Here is a 16,582-nt window from a genome sequence, read left to right on the forward strand (position 1 = left end):
AATTATGATATCATCTTTCTTTTTTTTCATGTCGATTGTATTATTTGAATCCAACTAGGAACATGTAAATATTCTTTATCATTACTTTAATTGTTGTGAGTTCTCAAGTTAAAACCGACGGAAACCAATTGAAAATTAAATAAATAATCATGATTACCTGCTCAGCACATAGTTTGTGGGAAGCCCATCTCTCTCTTGATTCCATGATTCACTTTATGAATGCGATAAAGTCTTGAAACGGTTCGTTTTATTTTATAATTTAATGTGTACCTGTTGGATTATCTCAACTGTTCGGATAAGATGGTGATTAAAGAAAAGCATTAAAGGAAAGTGATGCAAGGCAAATCTTCCAATCAAGGATAGGATACCAGCCGAAAGTTTCAATTGTCCGATGTAGTTGTCAAGGATATATGTATATATAATAAAAGACGATTATGAAAAATCCCGCCTCTTAATAGAAAGAAGAGCCCAAAACAGTAACCTATCTGTCAACTCAACTCTGCACGTAGGAACCTTCCTCTTCCCTTCCCTCCCCCCCGGCTCAATTTGCAGCCTCAATAAAATCTTACCCACTTGTTCTTTCTGTGTTATGTAATCTTTTCTCTAATGGACAACACCGATGGAATCACCAAACCAAGAAATCAAGTCTCTAATAATAGCACCTATGCTCGTGATGGGAAGATTTTGCTTTGTTCAGGTATCATCCTATTCACTGTCCTTGTTGTCGTCGTTTGTTTCCACGGTTATGCTCGTTGGATCTTCAAACGCCGCCTCCGCAGCCGCCGCCAGCGCCGTGACCACCTCCTCTCTCCATCCGTTACACCTGCCGCTTCCGGTGTCGCAAACAGAGCGCTTGACCCGTCTGTTTTGGAAACTCTTCCTACTCTGGTTTACAGTTCGAAAACGCAGGAGACTGTTCTCCAGTGCGCTGTTTGTTTATCGGAATTCGAAGATGGTGAGAAAGGGCGAGTATTGCCCAAGTGTGAGCACGCTTTTCATATTGACTGTGTCGACATTTGGTTTCACACTCATTCTAACTGTCCGCTCTGTAGAGCCCCGGTTCAATCCGACAGAGTTTCCGAAACATGTGCTGAAACTGTGGTGAAGTTGATTGAAGAAACATGTTTACAGCCAGAATCGCGGCAGAAGAGAGAAGATGAGAGGGGTTGCTCTGCTTCTTCCTTGCCGGTGAGTTTATCCCATGTGGAAAGCCACTGGAAGTCCTGTGAACGGGTGAGTATAGTTGTGGATGTACCCACAGGCACAGCCACAGGTGGTGGGCATGGGCTTGGATTCTACGGTTAACCCGCTCCCTCCTTCGTAACGTTGCGAACATACAACCTGGTTTGTTGGGCTGGGCCATTTTGAGTGTAGATAAGTGCTCGCCCAATTGATAGTAGGTTCTGATGTTTTTCTTTCCTCTTTGAGAAATTATTTTGTGTATTCATTTTATTTACAAAGAAATTAATATTAATATTGATGATCGCTGGATTTCTTCACCCCGGTCTAAAGGCCAGACCCATGAAAACAGTCCATGACCCGAAAGCTTCAATATTCCCCTCGAGAGTCAGGTCCAGCCCGCTCAGTCACAGGGCCGGACTCCGCCTAGACTCCTCAATCAAACCGGCCCAAACCTCTCGGCCCAGTAATCAGGCCCTCACCAGGCTCAACTTCAGCCCTACCATTCAACCCAGTCCGGAAAGGGGAAAATGACCAAGATGCCCCGCTGGTAGGTCCTTCCGCATGCGTATCAGAGGAGAATCATACGTATCAGAGGAGAATTAATGGCCGTTACGCATGGAGCAGGCGCCTGACACATCCGTACATACGGAGATAGGCGGCAGAAGACAGCTAGCATTGTGGCAGAGAGACAGATATATATATCACGGTAAAGGCCACGCAAGGGGGGGACTCTCTTCTTCTTCCTTCTCCTTCCTGGACACCATCTTTATTCTTACTGTAATCCTTGCCTAAATACACTACTCTGAGCCATAAAATCTGACTTGAGCGTCGGAGGGCCTCTGCCGGGGCACACCCGGTAGGCCCCTGACCATTCTTTCTTATTTACAGGTCCTCTCACCAGGAAGAACATGGAGAGATCCACCAGGGAGCCCAGCAAGAAGGGACCCAGAAGAAAACCAGATCTGTCATGGACCAAGTTAAGGAAAATATTTATCAAATGGCGCCGTCTGTGGGAAACGAAAGAGATTTTACTATCTCTGAAGTTTCTAGATCCACCCATTGAGATCCACATGGGGTATGAAAGTTTGAGCGAATAACCCAGCTGAAAAGAAAGACCCAGCTGGTTTAAGAATATCTTGACAGTCTCTTAATCTTCATTTTCCTACCCTTGTTGTTTATTTTAACATTTATTGAATTTTATTACTACTAACTTTTTCTTTGAGATATGACGAGGTGAAACTTCAGATCGAAATGCTTATCTCTGAGTGTAGATTTTAATCTTTTTTTTAAATAAAAAAAAAAAAAAGAATGAGAAGTATATATATATATATATTTGTTGAAGTTGTGAGGTCGGCGTTTTCTTCCCAGGTTAGCAAGTTAAGGAGAAGATTAATAAATGAAAAATAGACAAGGTCGGACTAACATTTCAGGTCGGATAGGACATGAGGTCAGAGGATACACGATTCATAGCCATCCAACTCTGTTGCAGAGCAACGCCCCTCAAGTATCAGAGCAACCTGGAGATAATAGGAAATAATCAAATATCCAGGCAAGGTGGATAAGCTCCGACGCGGTATGCCGTCCAGCTCAAAGACAAGGTGACGATCCAATGTCGCGTCCAGCCATGGGTGTCACCGGCGAAGCCCGAAACCGTGCGTTGCAACAACAGAGAAAGCTCGGTCACCTCGAGGACGGGGAAGACAACCCAGCTGAAAAGAAAGACCCAGCTGGTTCAAGAATATTTTGATAATTTTTTAGATAATTTATTTTAATATTTATTAAATTTTATTATTACTGATTTTTTCTTTGAGATTTAACGAAGTGAAACCTCATATGATGAATATATTTGTTGAAAACTGTGAGATCAACCGTACACAAATTGTAGAGATTGGATGGGCAGATCTGATGTGAAGTCCCAGGTAACAAGCTAGAAAGGAGGAGCCCGCCAAAAAAAAAAAAAAAAAAAAAAAAAGGGAGGTCGGATGTTTGGAACAGTAAGAGTGGAAGGAGCTCAAAAGACGCGTGGTCGGGTCGAGCTCCAACCAGTGAGGTCGGCGCGACGCAGGAATAGACCAGATAGATAGACCTGATGATGCCAAAAGACACGTTGACTTGAAGAGTAAGTCGCTGGTCTGGTCGAGCTCCAACGAGGGAGGTCGACGCGACACGACAGGCAGACATGATGGTGCCGAAGACGCGCCAACCTGAAGAAGAAGTTGTTGCTTTGGTCGAGCTCCAACAAGTGAGGTCGGCGAGACCTTACAACAATCCGACCATGTAGGTCGGCACGGAAACGAACGAGGTCGGTGCTGCCTATTTAGTCGCCATCGATCCTGGGGTGACCGGCATCAATAGCGCTCCATGGCGCGGGTCCTTCGAATTCGATGTCTGGAGCATTACTCCCTCATCACCACCCATCTCCTCTCTGAGCAGTCACCCATCTCCTCTCTGGTTGGTCGGAATAGCAAGACAGAAAGGAACTCGGCAAATCCGCCGACCACAACGTCAAATTACTCGCCGAGGTCGGATCCGTGCTCGAGCTTAGATCTGTGATCAAGGTCGGAGCCGTGTTTGAGGTCGGGTTCATATCTCCGGTCGGACAAAATGATGTCGCCGAGCAGCTGGGGCGTGACTCATAACTATCCGACCTGGTTGGACAACAGTGCCCCTCAAGTATTGGTGCAACAGGGAGAAGACAGGAGATGATCAGAAACCCAAGCCGAGGGAGAAGACGAGATGATTAGAGACCCAAGCTGATCGAGGAGAGATTCGATTTGTACATACTAGCCAATTTGAAGACGAGTGAAATCGGGTGCGGCTGCCATCTGGGCTCATTGGAATCGAGCGAGTTGTGCGGCATGATAACCAACTTGGAAACTGTAGATCCCAACCGACAAATAGACGAGCTGGTTACGGCTGAGAGGGCTAACCTCTGTAGAAGAAGACCAAGCAAATCTGCATTTGCTCGGTCAGAAGGAAAGAGGTCCTTTGGGCCGGGTTTGACAAGTTAGAGGATGAGGGTGATGTGATTCGGCGAGTTCTTCTCCTGGGTTGTGTTTAATGAGGTTGGGATGTGGACAAATGACGGAATAGAGGAGGTTCGAATAGTTTGCATGGCTGGTTCTTTTAGAGCTGAAGCTAGAAGAGACGGGAAGAAAATGAAGCGAGAAAGAAGGGACTTGTTACTGAAGTGGCCACTCACTGAACTAGAGGCTTTAAATTGTTCAACGCAAGAGACAGTAGGATAGCTGAGACAGTGACAGAGAAAACGATAAAACTTTTTGTTTTCTTTTTCCTCTTTTTTACTCTTTATATGCTATTTGATCGGGGAAATGGGGGACAGAGGAAAAAGGAAAACTAATTTTATCTTGTTGGAACTGGAATTAGAGGGGAGAATATACGAAAGATAGTGATCGGCTGAGAGCCTCAAAGGCGTTGTTTGCCCTACCATTTGTTGAAGATTCAAGAAATGAGCTAAGTTCCTTGCGAATCACAGATGAACTACCAGTCCAGAGATCAGATTTTAGAACCTTTTTTCCTGTGCTGCAAAGCATTAAAAAGTTCTGATGAAGGATGGTGCTTACAGGATTATACATTATAGTAGCAGGACTGCAGGAGTGATTTCATGTAGATACTTGTGCATACACAGATGATTGCTAAGCCCCAACCAAGCATGTCCCAAACAAATGTTTTGATTTCGAGGAACCAGATTACTTGATCAAAAGGTTTGAATTTTGGGACATGCTTGATGGTTCTGGTTTTGCATTCAGAACATTTGTTCTTTCGTTGGAAAACAACCATCTCAATGCCTCAAGTTCATCTGAAGTTTTCTGGAGCTTGACAAATCTACACAAATCTTAAAGAACTCCTCCTCTCCCGGATTCTGCCCTTAAGAATTTTCAGCATAATTTGCCATGTTCTTTGGTAGTTTTGTTTGTTGATTAACCAGAGTTGTATCTAGCAGCTTGTACAGCAGAGAGGTGCTTAGCATGGACTCTTGAAGGTCAGAAATCAACATCCATATTAAGTCAGCTTCCCGACGGCTGGGTCCACGTCAGCGTTGTCCGACAAGATACGTCAGCTCCTGCAAGGCAGTGTTGAATTTTGACGGTGGTAGCGGTAAATTTTCGCATTACATGCGATGAGTGGAGGTACTATCTCTCCTATAGCTGCTCTCATATTCATCGGGAAAAGCTTTTGAGCCATAGAAATTGAGTAAAGTTACTTCATGGATGATTGACACGTAGAAATTGATTGTAGTTATATTTATTTTTGTTCAATTTAAATAAATTAATTAATACTACCAATAATTTTGTATTTTCCTTTGCTCGGATTATTGAGTTATGTTTGTCTGCTTTCACGTGAGAGCAAAAAACAGAGGTTTGGATGGTTTGCAGCACAGATTGGCGGAAGAAAAATCTAATTAATACCTTTGGAGGGTCAGTGAGCTTTCAAACTTCAGATGCTAGCCATGCCAGTAAAAATAGTGGATTAGGTGTAATGATGAAATCACCTGTTTTGCTGGCCACCTAACTTGGGTGTACAAATGCACGAACAATAGAACACTTACGTACCTGGTCCCCCTGTTACTCTCTCTGTTATCAGCAGAATAAGGAATGGATCTAATTGCTGGAGGGATACAGTAACTGGTGCTGCAGTGGCTGCAGCAGGAAGGTCAGCTCCCCGTTCAGGTGCTATTGCTTCCGCTTTTCATAACTTCTGAGATAACAATGATTTATAGGCGAATCGTGCCACTCTCAAATATCTTGATAATTGCTTATTACCATGAAATTTTGTTATTAACGCTAACGCAGACATTTCTGAAGAAAAGATCACGCATTTTATAAATTGAAAAATCCTGAGAAATTTACACATGCAAAAATATTGTTCATTGCATCTCTAAAATTGCACGAGTTAAATACTTGCATGCATATGAAATATGAAATTGAGTGACACATGCGACATATTATTGGTGAATATTATTGAATTAACAACAAGCATTCTCGTTATATACGCTTTGTGCAAGCTCTTATTTTGCAGAAAAATTCAAAGAAATGAACAAGACCTCAGTTAGGCACAAAACCAGCTGAGATGACGAAGCGACAGTAAGGCCAATGAGCCTGAACCTTGCGCAAGACCTCCTAAGGGAGCAAAGAACGCCGGCGGGCCCCGAGGTCACCCCGGAACAAAAATAACTAGGATCCCGTAAGATCTCCTAGAGCACAAACAGCCGGCGGGGCCCCGAGGTCACCCCGGAACAAAAATAACTAGGATCCCGTAAGATCTCCTAGAGCACAAACAGCCGGCGGGGCCCCGAGGTCACCCCGGAACAAAAATAACTAGGATCCCGTAAGATCTCCTAGAGCACAAACAGCCGGCGGGGCCCCGAGGTCACCCCGGAACAAAAATAACTAGGATCCCGTAAGATCTCCTGGAGCAAAAACAGCCGGCGGGGCCCCGAGGTCACCCCGGAACAAAAACGGCCAGGATCCCGTAAGATCTCCTGGAGCAAAAACAGCCGGCGAGGCCCCGAGGTCATCCCGGGAAAACAAAGAAGACCGGGATCCCCTAGAACTCCCGGGAAAACAAAGAAAATCGGGATCCCCTAGAACTCCCGGGAAAACAAAGAAGACTGGGATCCCCTAGAACTCCCAGAAAAATAAAACAAAAATAGCCGGCGAAGATCTCCAAGATCTCCCGGAGCAACAAAGACCAGGATTCCCAAAGATCTCGTGACAAAAGAAGACCTCACTGAGGTCCTAGCAAAGGAAGACCTCAATAAGGTCTTGACAAGAGAAGACCTCAATGAGATCTTGACAAGGAAGACCTCAATAAGGTCTTGACAAGGAAGACCTCAATAAGGTCTTGCCAAAAGAAGACCTCACTGAGGTCCTAGCAAAAGAAGACCTCACTGAGGTCCTAGCAAAGGCAGACCTCAATAAGGTCTTGACAAGAGAAGACCTCAATGAGATCTTGACAAGGAAGACCTCAATAAGGTCTTGACAAGGAAGACCTCAATAAGGTCTTGCCAAAAGAAGACCTCACTGAGGTCCTAGCAAAAGAAGACCTCAATAAGGTCTTGACAAAAGAAGACCTCACTGAGGTCCTAGCAAAGGAAGACCTCAATAAGGTCTTGACAAAAGAAGACCTCACTGAGGTCCTAGCAAAGGAAGACCTCAATAAGGTCTTGACAAGGAAGACCTCAATAAGGTCTTGACAAAAGAAGACCTCACTGAGGCCCTAGCAAAAGAAGACCTCACTAAGGTCCCACCAAGAGAAGACCTCAATGAGGCAGAAGACCTCACTAAGGTAGAAGACCTCAGAAGACCTCAATGAGGCAGAAGACCTCAATGAGGCAGAAGACCTCACTGAGGTAGAAGACCTCAGAAGACCTCACTGAGGCAGAAAACCTCACTGAGGCAGAAGACCTCACTGAGGTAGAAGGCCGGCGAAGATCTCAAAGATCTCCCGAAGCAAAAATGGCTGGAATCCCCAAGATCGTCCGGTACCACAAGCAAAAACAACTCATAAGAACATAGTTCCGATCTCACCTAAAAGATTGGGGCACGGGACCATAAATGAAAAGATAAACTCCGACCTCCCAAAGGACCTCGAATCATCAGGTAGAGAGACTTTGATCTCACACAACAACAAAAAATGTCAAAACACCATGACAATCTCAAGAAAATGAGCTCGGTACTAGTAAACACAATAGATAGCCGGAATAAGGCTCAACAAGAGAGCAAGAAATTAAGTCCGACTTCACAAAAGAGCTCGGGGCACCAAAGTGAATAAAGTGAAAATTCCGAACTTCGGAGCTCGCGATATAGACACCCTCACAGGCTATAGGCACAAAAGCCTAAGCGAAAAGCAAAGAACCGAGCTCCCAGCTCGGATGAACTCGCAACAGGAAAACACTCAAGTAGAATAAAGCTAAATACATAAGAAATAACAGAGAACCGAGGGCAATCATAAGAGGCACCGACCTCGAGAATTGACCGCTCACACTAAACCAACTCAGCTGACCTAGAGAAAGGTCCAGGCAACAAAGAGCCCGCAAATCGCTCGAGAGAAGACAACCCATAAATACTCAGGGGCAAAAAACATACATGAGAGTCCAACGCTCAGACAAAAATAATAAAAAGGCAAGAAAGGGATACTTTCGACAAGAGCAGTTCTCAGACCACACGGTCATGAATAGAGTTTAAAGATTTATCCCCTCACCAGTCATGGAATAACTACTGAGGAGATAAAGGGGCAATTGATGATCGCTGGATTTCTTCACCCCGGTCTAAAGGCCAGGCCCATGAAAACAGTCCATGACCCGAATGCTTCAATATTCCCCTCGAGAGTCAGGTCCAGCCCGCTCAGTCACAGGGCCGGACTCCGCCTAGACTCCTCAATCAAACCGGCCCAAACCTCTCGGCCCAGTAATCAGGCCCTCACCAGGCTCAACTTCAGCCCTACCATTCAACCCAGCCCGGAAAGGGGAAAATGACCAAGATGCCCCGCTGGTAGGTCCTTCCGCATGCGTATCAGAGGAGAATCATACGTATCAGAGGAGAATTAATGGCCGTTACGCATGGAGCAGGCGCCTGACACATCCGTACATACGGAGATAGGCGGCAGAAGACAGCTAGCATTGTGGCAGAGAGACAGATATATATATCACGGTAAAGGCCACGCAAGGGGGGGACTCTCTTCTTCTTCCTTCTCCTTCCTGGACACCATCTTTATTCTTACTGTAACCCTTGCCTAAATACACTACTCTGAGCCATAAAATCTGACTTGAGCGTCGGAGGGCCTCTGCCGGGGCACACCCGGTAGGCCCCTGACCATTCTTTCTTATTTACAGGTCCTCTCACCAGGAAGAACATGGAGAGATCCACCAGGGAGCCCAGCAAGAAGGGACCCAGAAGAAAATCAGATCTGTCATGGACCAAGTTAAGGAAAATATTTATCAAATATTAATATGGATTCCATCCATAACTTTTTGGCAATCAACAAACTCGTGATTATTAATTAATTTTTTTAGGTTATAGAATGTGCAATACCCTATCCCTCTTTTCATTAAAAGAATAAAATAAACTAGAGATTTACTCACTCCCGACATCTGTGTGGTAAAGGAAGACAAAACATTGTATATAGAAACACCGAAAACTGTGCATCGTCCCATCCATCATCCATGGACGAATTTAAAGTGGGGCAGTGGGCAGGCGTGGCCGAATTTAAGGTAGGGGCCCCCACTCGCCACTGCCACCACAAATTTTCACTGTTATATTTAAAAATATATATATATATATTATATATATATAAAGTTCCCTTACTTTTAAAAAATACATAATTATCTTCAAATTAAATATGTATTTCGATATTTTCCTTTAAAAAATTTTTGATATTTTTTATTTAATATTATTTAATTTAAAAATAAAGTTATTAAATATATGTTAAATCTTATTTTAATATTTTTATTTAATATTATTTAATTTAAAAATAAAGTTATTAAATATGTTAAATTGAATTAACCAACTCTTTTTTATTAATCTATTATTCAATATTAATAAATTATTTGATATATTCATAAGTATGATATATAATATAAGGGTATCAAAACTGATTAACTAGTATATATATGTCTGATTTAATCCAAGAATGGAGGATATATTTCTAAGACTCTCTTCAAATTCTCACATGTACGTTTTGAAACTTTCTCATTCTCTTCAATATTCCATCCTTATTTTTTCTTTATATTAATAAATTATATTAAAAAATTATGGATATAACTTCAACGTCGAAAGGTTTTTCTGAAAGAACTCTAATATTTTTTTTTATATTTTATGTAATTTATTTTTAAATTGAGCATGCAAAAGTCATATGAAATCTTTAAAAAATTATAGATTTAACTTCAATGTAAAAAGGTCTCCGCCGAAAATATTCGGTAAATCTCTGACATTTTTTTTATATTTTATATAATTTTTTTTAAATCAAGAACAAATTATATGAAATTTCAAAATTATTTTTTACTCGTCGAATTAATAACAGTATATTGATTCGTTCATTAAATTATATTATAATTCAGATATCCCCATCTAATAAACCATTGAATCTCAATTCATCGATATATATATATATGTATATTGAACAATTTATTTTAAAAAGAATTATATAAAATATATCATATTTTCAGACCTATGTAGAAGTCTCTCATCCTTATACTTCTTTGTGGATGTAAATTCTATTTGTTAATATGTTCTCCAAAACCGAGTCTATTGGAAAACCCCTCACAACAATGAATCCCACTGTTAATTTATATATGAGTATCAATTCACAAGTTGAGGCTGGTCAGCGCCCAAAGCTTCTCCCATTTGCATATATTTTAGCTAGCTAGCTGTTCATGTGCAAAGGCTTCCCATTTCTTTTTTCTCTTTGCCTCGTGCGAATCCATATTCCAGGGAACCTATTGCATTTTCCAATAACTCATCCTTTCCATTTCATATGCTCATCTGCCTAATTTTTCTGAAAAAAATTATACAATAATGGTTAAAAGGCTATTGTATTTAGTGTGTAAAGCATAAACAATTACATTATATATCCATGTGGGTTCGGCCTTCAATGAATCACTTTCTGGAAAAACACATTGCTTGCTTATTTCAAAGTCAAAACAATTACAAAAAAAATCAAAGAACAAACTCCTAACCTAATACCAACTTTCACCCTAATTTAGGCTTATTAAGCCACCAGTGTAGGGAACTCCAATTAGAGGTAGCCAATCATCTCCCAGCAAGAAACTAGAAACTGTAAAATTACCAGCATCAGTAACGTTATTGATGATATGATAACCATCCCATGTAACTCTGTTTGTAGTATCAGATCCTGGTCCTGTGTTATTATATTCTGCATAATATAGCGTCTTCAGTGCAAAATCCCCACTCCATATCTGCCACCCTGCAGGATTTATCAGACTATCCATGAAACTCTGCATATAAACAGTTCTTGAATACTCCTTCCATGGCCTCCCAAGATATGTCTGGAATGTTTGGTTGCTTGAAGCTAAATCATCAGCTGCTTTAATTGTACAATTGTGTATTGAAGTACCCGTGTTTTGGTTAGGGTCGGTTCTACCTTGTGCAGTGATTGCATTGAATTGTCCACTCATTGGCGTCCGGGGATATAAGTTACAGTTTTGGAAAACAACTGCTGCATTTCCGAATATGAAGTCTACTGTACCATATATATCACATTCCCTGTAGAATTGCCTTAGAGAATGTGTATATAAGGTGTCCTGATATCCTTCAAAGCTGCAGCTGTAGAATGTGGATAAATCGGCTCCACTGCGAAGTGCAACTGCCTGATGCTTGATTGCTCCTGCCGTGTTCTGGAATGTTATGTTCACCGCCACGAAGTTTGGTGCAACCACAGCTGCAATATAAATGCATTAAGAATTACAAATTGTAACTGGTAATTGTTCCAGCTGGGAGAGATCATGGATGCAATGTCTCTGATATATTTTGGTTTTAAGTGCTTACCAAATGTTGCAGAATTGAAAGTAGTCCATCCGTCAACAACGCTACGATTTCCGGTGATCACTGTCTGATTGATACCAGCTCCGACCATCATCAAATATTTCTTGTTCTTTGGAATGGAAACGTACTCTTCATAAACACCAGCAGTGATAAAAATCATGAAGTAGCCGTTGGAACCATTAGTATTGTTTGGAGCTGCTGCTACAGCGTCATTGATGGAAGAAAAATCACCAGTTCCATTTAGATCCACTGTCACTATACCACTCACCATGATCGCATCTTCCTCTGCTGTCTGGAGAAGTTTCCTTCTACTTACCGACTCAAAAACTGTACGGGTCTTGCCAGACATTTTCAAGGGTAGTCTTCCATTTCTGAACGCGAGTTGTTTTCTTGTTGGCTGCCATGTGAAACCTTTCTTGTTCTTGGGAACCCAACCTTTGGTGAAAAGAGCTAGTGAAACGCTGTAAAGTTTTGTGTCATTAGACAAAGGGAGTAAGAGACCCTTCTTCACACTCCAAGCAGAAGCTGTGGCTTGTAGACCATCTAAACAGGTTTGCTGGTTGGTTAAAATGGCGCTAAGCCAGGTTTGCACATCATCAGCTTTCACAGAATTCAGGGTTTTACTTGTGGAATTAACAGTTTGAAAGGAACTTATCAAGAAATCCATATTTAAACCAGCCAGCAACCGGCAATCCTCAAGAGCACGAATAGCAGATGTAGACAAAGAGGATCGGCGGGCGAGATATTTGTCGACTAAGTCCAAGAATTTACGGGCTTGAGAAAGAGATTTACGAACCGAAAACCGGCCATAATCATAAACATTGGAAGTGCTGTTAGGAAGAATGGATTTGCAATATGAAGGGTCGGGGAAAGATTTGCAAAGCGAGCCAGCAGAGACTTGAGTAGTAGTCTCAGCTAGGCTGCTCGAAGAGGAATCTGCGAAGGCTGAAGAGGAAAACAAGGAAAGAACAAGGAGAAGAGGCAATGCTATCAGGAAGAAAATGAGCTTAGCAACCATTTTTTCTCTGGTGCAAGCTAGAATTAGCTATTACAATGGAATTATGAGTTGAGTCAGTGGGTTTGGTTTGGTTACTTACTGAATTTATAGAGGAGAGGAAAGAAGTTGATTCCATTCATCATACTAATAATATATTTCATTTTTTATTTAATTTGTTGAAGTATTAGGCACGTAGAAAATTTCCATCCAATGGTATTAATTTCTGTGAAGTCAACTTGGATGTGTGCCTTTCTAAGAAACGCGTCCTTGATATTTTCCTTCTCCTTTACATGGAAAGAAAGAAATTCGTTTGCAGAGGAATGACTAGATATTATTGAAATATATGTTTCTTTTTTCTTTCAAATGAAAATAATCCATTTTTTTATTTTAAATAATATTACAAATTTTTTCATTTTTATTTGGACATGTACGCTTGATTCTCTTCCTTGTAGCCTCCTTTCTTGACTAATTCATGAAATATGTAATATTTCTTTTTCAGGAATAATTCGATTATGTGATTTCTATTTTTTATTAATAATAAAAAAGCGTTCCTCTCATGCTTGATTTCAAATCAATTATATTCTGTTACATAAATAGAGAATCCCATCGAAAAAAAAATCAATAAACAAGTAAATGAAGAATCCCAGTTGTTAATTTAAAAAAAAATCCCAGTTGTTATTGATATATTTTATAGAAATTTTAAGGGTATATATATAATAAAATAATTTCTTCTACATTGTCTTATATTGTCTTGATGGAAGAAAGTTCACGTAATTTTTATTTCATAAACAAATTTCAATATTTCTTGCAATATTAATATTATGAATTTGCCTTCACTTCCTGTCCGAAGTCTGTTATTGGTAAGGACGTAATTTTTTATGAGGAAATGATTAAATACAATAAATGATAAATATAAAGATAAAGCGAGTTAAAATTAAAATAATTCTTATAATAATAATATTATAGATTTTATTTCCAAAATTTATCATTCAGAAGAGGACAAATTAATTAAAAAACAATAATTATTGAGTCGGAGAGGGACTTAGCATTGTCAACGAGAGGGTCTTTTTAGGCTTTTTACTTTTTTTTTTTGTTTTTTCCTAAACAAAGTTAGAAAATTGAAGGGTTACTTAGCTGGCAACTCCTACTGAAGTCGAAGCAACCGACTACGTGCGGACAAAAATACCTAAGGCCCATGGCCCCACAACTAACAGTTTAAATGCTGGTTTTCAAGAGTTTACTTGGATCACGATTCACAATTTGCTAAGTTTGTTGTATTTTAAAATTTCTATTAGTATTAAAGTATAGGCAACCATGTTTCCTCCATAAGGATGTAAATGTAAATATAAACACAAATTGTCTTGAATATTAAAATTTTAATTTATCGTTGTAATAGAAAATTAAATTGGTATAAGGAGATAGAGACAGCAGGGTAGGTTGTGAAAGATAAAAGAGGATATGGATCCAAGATTTGATTGGATATAAGCGTGTAGGGTCAGAGGGACGACCAAATTTACGTTAGAAATAAGTTGGAGAATGAACAAGTTGTGATGACGCGGAAACATGTGCTACCTCAACAGGAACAGGAACAGGAACAGGAACAGGAATGAAGCTTCCATGAGTCAAAACTCGTACGTCAACTTGTTCCAAATTACCATATATGTAAAACGATGTTCTGCCTAATAAAGTAAATGAAGTCAAAGTCTTGATTCATATATATATATATAAATATTGGTTTGTTGATGGCGGTGTTTTGAATTCAAATAAAATGGTATGGTATGCTACATACGCAGCTTTGAAATAGAGCCCTCAACAGGCTGGCGAGGTTCCATTTACATATGCATGGCCGCAGCAGCAGCAACCAGTTGACGAGAATTCCAACTAAACTAGAATTGCTTCACTGATTTTTATTTTGCAACCATGAAAGGCCATTTTATTACATTTTAGCAAATGGGTTTTGGGTAGATTGATTGATTGACTTCTTGGGGAAGGAGTAGAGATGAAACAACTCATTTTTTTCACTTTGCAGGGGCATAGGCCCAAATCCAATGCGTTGGAATCGGCTTGTGAGTTGCGTTGAGTTTAAAAATCAGGAGCTCAGGCCCAGTGTCTATGCCATTGGTCAATTTCAAATACGTATTAGCTCTTTGTTTGGCAGGCGAATGGGAAGTTTAAATCACTGAAATTTATACATTCATAATTTAAAATTTAACGTTAACATAAGATAACGGCTATATTTCCTTGTAAAATTGCACTGGGATATGGTATAATTTTTCAATTCAAACATCATATAATAATATAATAAAATCATAGGTAACTAATCAAATTATTTAATTTATTATTATGCTTTATAATGTAATGGTGGCCAAATTCAAAAAAAAATGTAATGGTGGCCTGGGCAGGTGCTATCAAATATATATATATATATATTAAAAAATCTCTTTTTGGGATACTGTCGGATAGCATTTAATTCCTTGCACAAATTATTATTATTATATATATATACACAGTAAACGGGTCAAATCGCAATTACATAAAGTTAGGGAGAAAACAAAATTTTGACCGCCTTCAAAATTTCATTATTGTTCATGCTAACGGTGGAATTAAGGGTGCCGAATTGTTCTGTTAATCAGGTTTTATTTGGTTTATAAAAAATATTTTTTATGATTTTTTTATTATTTAATTATAATATTAAAATACTATAAAATATATTAATCAATTTATATATTTATCAGTGTTAACATCATTATCAATTACTTTCAAAAAATAAATATCTAAAAAACAACTCAATTTTTTCTTTGATTAAAAAAATTTTTTTTTATTATTTTTTAAGTGTTTCAAATATTATAAAATAAAATAAATATTAAGCCCAAAATTTTGTTTTGTTGAAAAATAAATTATATGTAAAAACATATTTTAAAAAATAAATTATCTTTTTACTTATTTACAATATTATAAAATAAATGTTAGATTTATATAATACATTCAATGTTATCAATCAGATTTTTTAAACTTATAAAAGTGATTTTTAAAATTTGAAATTTTTTATCATGAAAATATTATTGACTATTTTTTTAATATTTAATTGTTGAAAAAAAAAATATCCATAAAAAAATCTTAAAGTTTCAGTTATTTCTCATAAAAAAAAATCGGCAAAATTGTACATATACTGATGTTAATAATATTTTTAAAATTCAAAAAATGTTATTTAAAAGAACACTTTTCATAAAATATTTAATTTTCTTTTATTATAATAATATTTTCGATTGATAATTTTTTTTGAATGCACCAAAATATTCCGGTATCGTGCAGGAGTCTAGCAACTATTAGGCAACAATGGTTCCTCATCAGATTTCCAATTCAATGTATTGAGAACACCTGAAAGAGAGAATTTTGGGGTTCATAATACATTAATTAATTAAAAAGTGTCTACGTATATGTATATTTATATTTTAATTTTTTAATTATAATTTAATTATCTCAATTTCTAGATAAATTTTTAAATTTAATAGTTTATATAGTAATTTAATTATTTAGTTTATCACATAAACATATAAGCAAAACAACATCCGCTATATGTTTTGACAATTCTTACATGATAAGAGAATAATTACCAATAAATTTCAGTGCTAAACAACCAAAATTTTTGAACGTTGAAAAGAAATTCTGTTATTGAAACCGACAAATTCATAGAGTTGGCGTCCAGCCGGTCCTCACGACACTGAATCATTTACATATGGAAAAACAAGTTCATTGCAAATAATCAATTAGATTCCCACACTTGCCAAAGTTCAATGATGTTTGGGACCATTCTCATAATCATGCTTACGCAGCCCAAAACGAAAACTGAGATATAATTTTTTTAACTTAATTAATTATT

At 38.7% G+C, this 16,582-nt stretch overlaps 2 protein-coding genes across 3 annotated transcripts; one reads left to right on the top strand and one right to left on the bottom strand.

Annotated features, from left to right (window-relative positions):
• Positions 1-433: 433 nt before the first annotated feature.
• On the top strand, positions 434-1,550 carry LOC110626687 (RING-H2 finger protein ATL5). Of its 2 annotated transcripts, XR_002489756.2 has the most exons (2): positions 434-1,396; positions 1,513-1,550. XR_002489756.2 is itself a non-coding variant. In XM_021772735.2 (1 exon), the coding sequence occupies exon 1, from the start codon at positions 607-609 to the stop codon at positions 1,303-1,305; it is 699 nt and encodes a 232-aa protein (XP_021628427.1). In that variant the 5' UTR covers positions 434-606; the 3' UTR covers positions 1,306-1,485. The 2 variants fall into 2 exon arrangements, 1 of the variants encoding a protein (XP_021628427.1); XM_021772735.2 differs by lacking the exon at positions 1,513-1,550 and having other exon boundaries at positions 434-1,485.
• A 9,169-nt stretch (positions 1,551-10,719) lies between these two features.
• On the bottom strand, positions 10,720-12,789 carry LOC110612775 (probable pectinesterase/pectinesterase inhibitor 7). Its single transcript, XM_021753568.2, has 2 exons — positions 11,709-12,789; positions 10,720-11,601 (listed from the first exon to the last, which is right to left on the bottom strand). The coding sequence occupies exons 1-2, from the start codon at positions 12,721-12,723 to the stop codon at positions 10,898-10,900; spliced, it is 1,719 nt and encodes a 572-aa protein (XP_021609260.1). The 5' UTR covers positions 12,724-12,789; the 3' UTR covers positions 10,720-10,897.
• Between the last annotated feature and the right edge of the window lie 3,793 nt (positions 12,790-16,582).

This window comes from Manihot esculenta, chromosome 1, assembly GCF_001659605.2.
Source record: "Manihot esculenta cultivar AM560-2 chromosome 1, M.esculenta_v8, whole genome shotgun sequence".
Classification (NCBI taxonomy): domain Eukaryota; kingdom Viridiplantae; phylum Streptophyta; class Magnoliopsida; order Malpighiales; family Euphorbiaceae; genus Manihot; species Manihot esculenta.

Excerpts from the sequence above, each read along its gene's own strand:
- LOC110626687 (XM_021772735.2), top strand. The coding sequence starts at position 607 with ATGGACAACACCGATGGAATCACCAAACCAAGAAATCAAGTCTCTAAT.
- LOC110612775 (XM_021753568.2), bottom strand. The coding sequence starts at position 12,723 with ATGGTTGCTAAGCTCATTTTCTTCCTGATAGCATTGCCTCTTCTCCTT. Across the intron at positions 11,602-11,708 it reads TTTCAATTCTGCAACATTTG|CTGTGGTTGCACCAAACTTC; the intron begins GTAAGCACTTAA and ends TTTATATTGCAG.